At 36.4% G+C, this 2,500-nt stretch overlaps 1 protein-coding gene across 4 annotated transcripts in view; it reads left to right on the top strand.

Moving 5' to 3' along the window:
* LOC125047626 (mucin-2-like) overlaps positions 1-2,500 on the top strand; it is a 15,820-nt gene that overhangs the window by 8,372 nt on the left and 4,948 nt on the right. For 3 of the 4 annotated variants that reach the window (XM_047645931.1, XM_047645929.1, XM_047645930.1), the window contains one exon: positions 1,046-2,500. This exon is cut by the window's right edge and continues 707 nt beyond it. In XM_047645931.1, the coding sequence (XP_047501887.1) occupies positions 1,046-1,625 (580 nt within the window). In that variant the 3' untranslated portion in view covers positions 1,626-2,500. The remainder of the gene's footprint in view (positions 1-1,045) is intronic. The other variant, XM_047645932.1, reaches the window with a different exon arrangement.

The raw sequence follows: 2,500 nt of genomic DNA on the forward strand, positions 1-2,500 counted from the left end.
TGTCATTATTTTGAAAAAAAAAATATATGCAGTAATGTTTTTTTGATGCACTACACTACTGCTTTGTTTCTGGTTAATTTGCTTGATGGAAGTAGATTGTGGAGTGGGTCCTCCTCCACCCACTCCGTTCTTCTTGTAGTTGGAGTTCAGAATGACCTTGAAGATGAGCAGCTGACAGTAGTTCAGGCAAGGTCCCGGGTATTATGGTTTTCTGCATTTACTTTTTGGGAGTGATGGATATGAGAGAACATTCCTTTTAAAGGGACTCCTTGGCACCACTAGTTTTGGATAGTCTATCTTTTGGCAAACTTTCTTTATCACTGTAATGAATATTTATATTATGAAATAAATATCTTATTAGTAGGAGGTACATCCCCCACCCCCATCCCAACTTTTACTAAATGTTGTAATTCTCGTGTAGATGCAATTGAAAGTCTGAAGTCGAGAGCAATGAAAGAATGTAATTTATATCCATTATTTACAATTAGTGTCTCTGTTATATAGCCACTTCGATCTTTCTATGTCTGACAATGACTTTCCATTGCTCACATGTCTTGTAAAGTGTGGCAGATGGTTCTACCTTTAAAACATTGTTCATTCATCTATGTCTACAATACAACCTGCTTTTCTCTTTATTAAGCATGAGAAATGTCTGTCTGTCTAGCAGATGTCAAATATTGCCTAGTGCTTGGAATGTTCTTTTTTCTGGCAGTATACTCCATATGCACAGTATGTGTTATTGTTTCATAGGGGTAATTAACAGTGGAAGGGCAAACTATTTATGAATCCATATATATTTATAAATGATTTATACAGCAGTATTGCTTTAGTCAGTCAATTTTTAGTTACACTTTTTATATATCAGTTGGCACTCTGGTGAATCAGCTTGAAGTTTCTGTTGTGATTTGTGCCTGCTGAAGATCAAGTTTTGATGTTAACATTTGAAAGAACAGATTGGAGTTTACTCATAAATCAGTTTTTCTATAAGGATATTGCCTAGTGATGCACGAGAAACCTTTATGCTAATGCTTGTGTTTATTTCCAGGGGATCCTTTGTGAAGTCATACAACACTTTCTGGGCTGGGGTTGCAACAGAGAAAGTGACCATCAGCTTAGTTCCTCAGGACTCTGGCACACCCACAACAGCAAACACTTCTCCTTCCACAACTACCACTACAACCCCACCCACAACCACTACCTCAAGCCCAGCTCCTGTAAGCCCAGCTGTAGATACAGATCCTGCAGAGAATGCTGGTGATGTTGTCATCAGTGTGGTTGATGCACCTAGTGTGGCTGTAGTTGAAAATGACCTCATTGAGGCTGATGATAGTTCTCTTCCTCCTGCCCCTCCCTTACCTATAACTTCCCCCTCCACATCTACCATTATTCCTAGTAGTTCCGACAGTGAGAATGATAGTAGTCCTAGTACAGAAAGAACCAGAGAAATCCAGGCTCCAGGAGAGAGGAACAGAGATAAGCCAAATTGCAGATTTGGTTTGTTTAACCGCTTCAAGATCACCATGACCACTACAGCAAAGGCAACCACTGTCAAGGCTACCACCACACTTGCTCCCAGGCGACCAGTTAAAAGCCCCTCCATTGTTAGTTCTCTGACAAAAGAATGAGTTGCATTATCAGAAGTCTAGGATTAAACTTGTAATGGTATTAAAAAGATCTTGTAAATAAGAGCAAAATATTTTATCAGTGCAGTTATAAGTTGTTTTTTTTTCAATTTCAATTGTATACAGTTCAAAAGTTTATGTTAACTAGAAATAGGGAAATATCAGTTAAATACTGTAGAATTAAAAGTAAGATCATTTTCAGCTTGAGCAATTCTAAATTTCTTCATAGTTATTCAGCAGAAAAAAAGTAAGTAAATAAGCAGACTACTATATTTCCCTGTATTGTAAAACATATGTTGTAGTTAGAATACTGAGAATAAGTAGAGTATTGTATTTGATTTTATACATTTTGATTTTACACTAATTCCTTTTGATTGAAAAATGGGTGGGAAACACATAACCATGTATGAGACATTAAACAAGAATTAGTTATGGTGAAGGTTTATCTAATTAATTTTACGTATTTGAAATATTGTTTCTAATAATAAACATAACTGTTTTAAACATATGGCTTGCATTTGCTGGTGGTGGACGTATAAACGATCTGCATGAATATACCTTAAGCAGGAGTCGGATAAGTACAGCATTGGAAAGGTCTGGTGTGGCTCGCTGGTCTTCAAGTGTTCGTCCAAGTAGGAAAGGGAAAAGGGGAAAAGGCTTTCCCTACAGTGTTTCTTATAGTGGTGTTTGGTATACTGGATGCATGGATGGAATGTGGTGTGAAAGGTCTTGCATTTCATGTGGAATGTTACATGTCTTTGGATTATATTTACTTTTGATATTTTGGGATATTATTATTTTTTCTTTCCTTTTTTTTCTTTGATATTTTTGGTGATGGTTTAGATAACTGATAATGGTTCCATATATTATACAATATT

Source organism: Penaeus chinensis, chromosome 41 (assembly GCF_019202785.1).
Source record: "Penaeus chinensis breed Huanghai No. 1 chromosome 41, ASM1920278v2, whole genome shotgun sequence".
Classification (NCBI taxonomy): domain Eukaryota; kingdom Metazoa; phylum Arthropoda; class Malacostraca; order Decapoda; family Penaeidae; genus Penaeus; species Penaeus chinensis.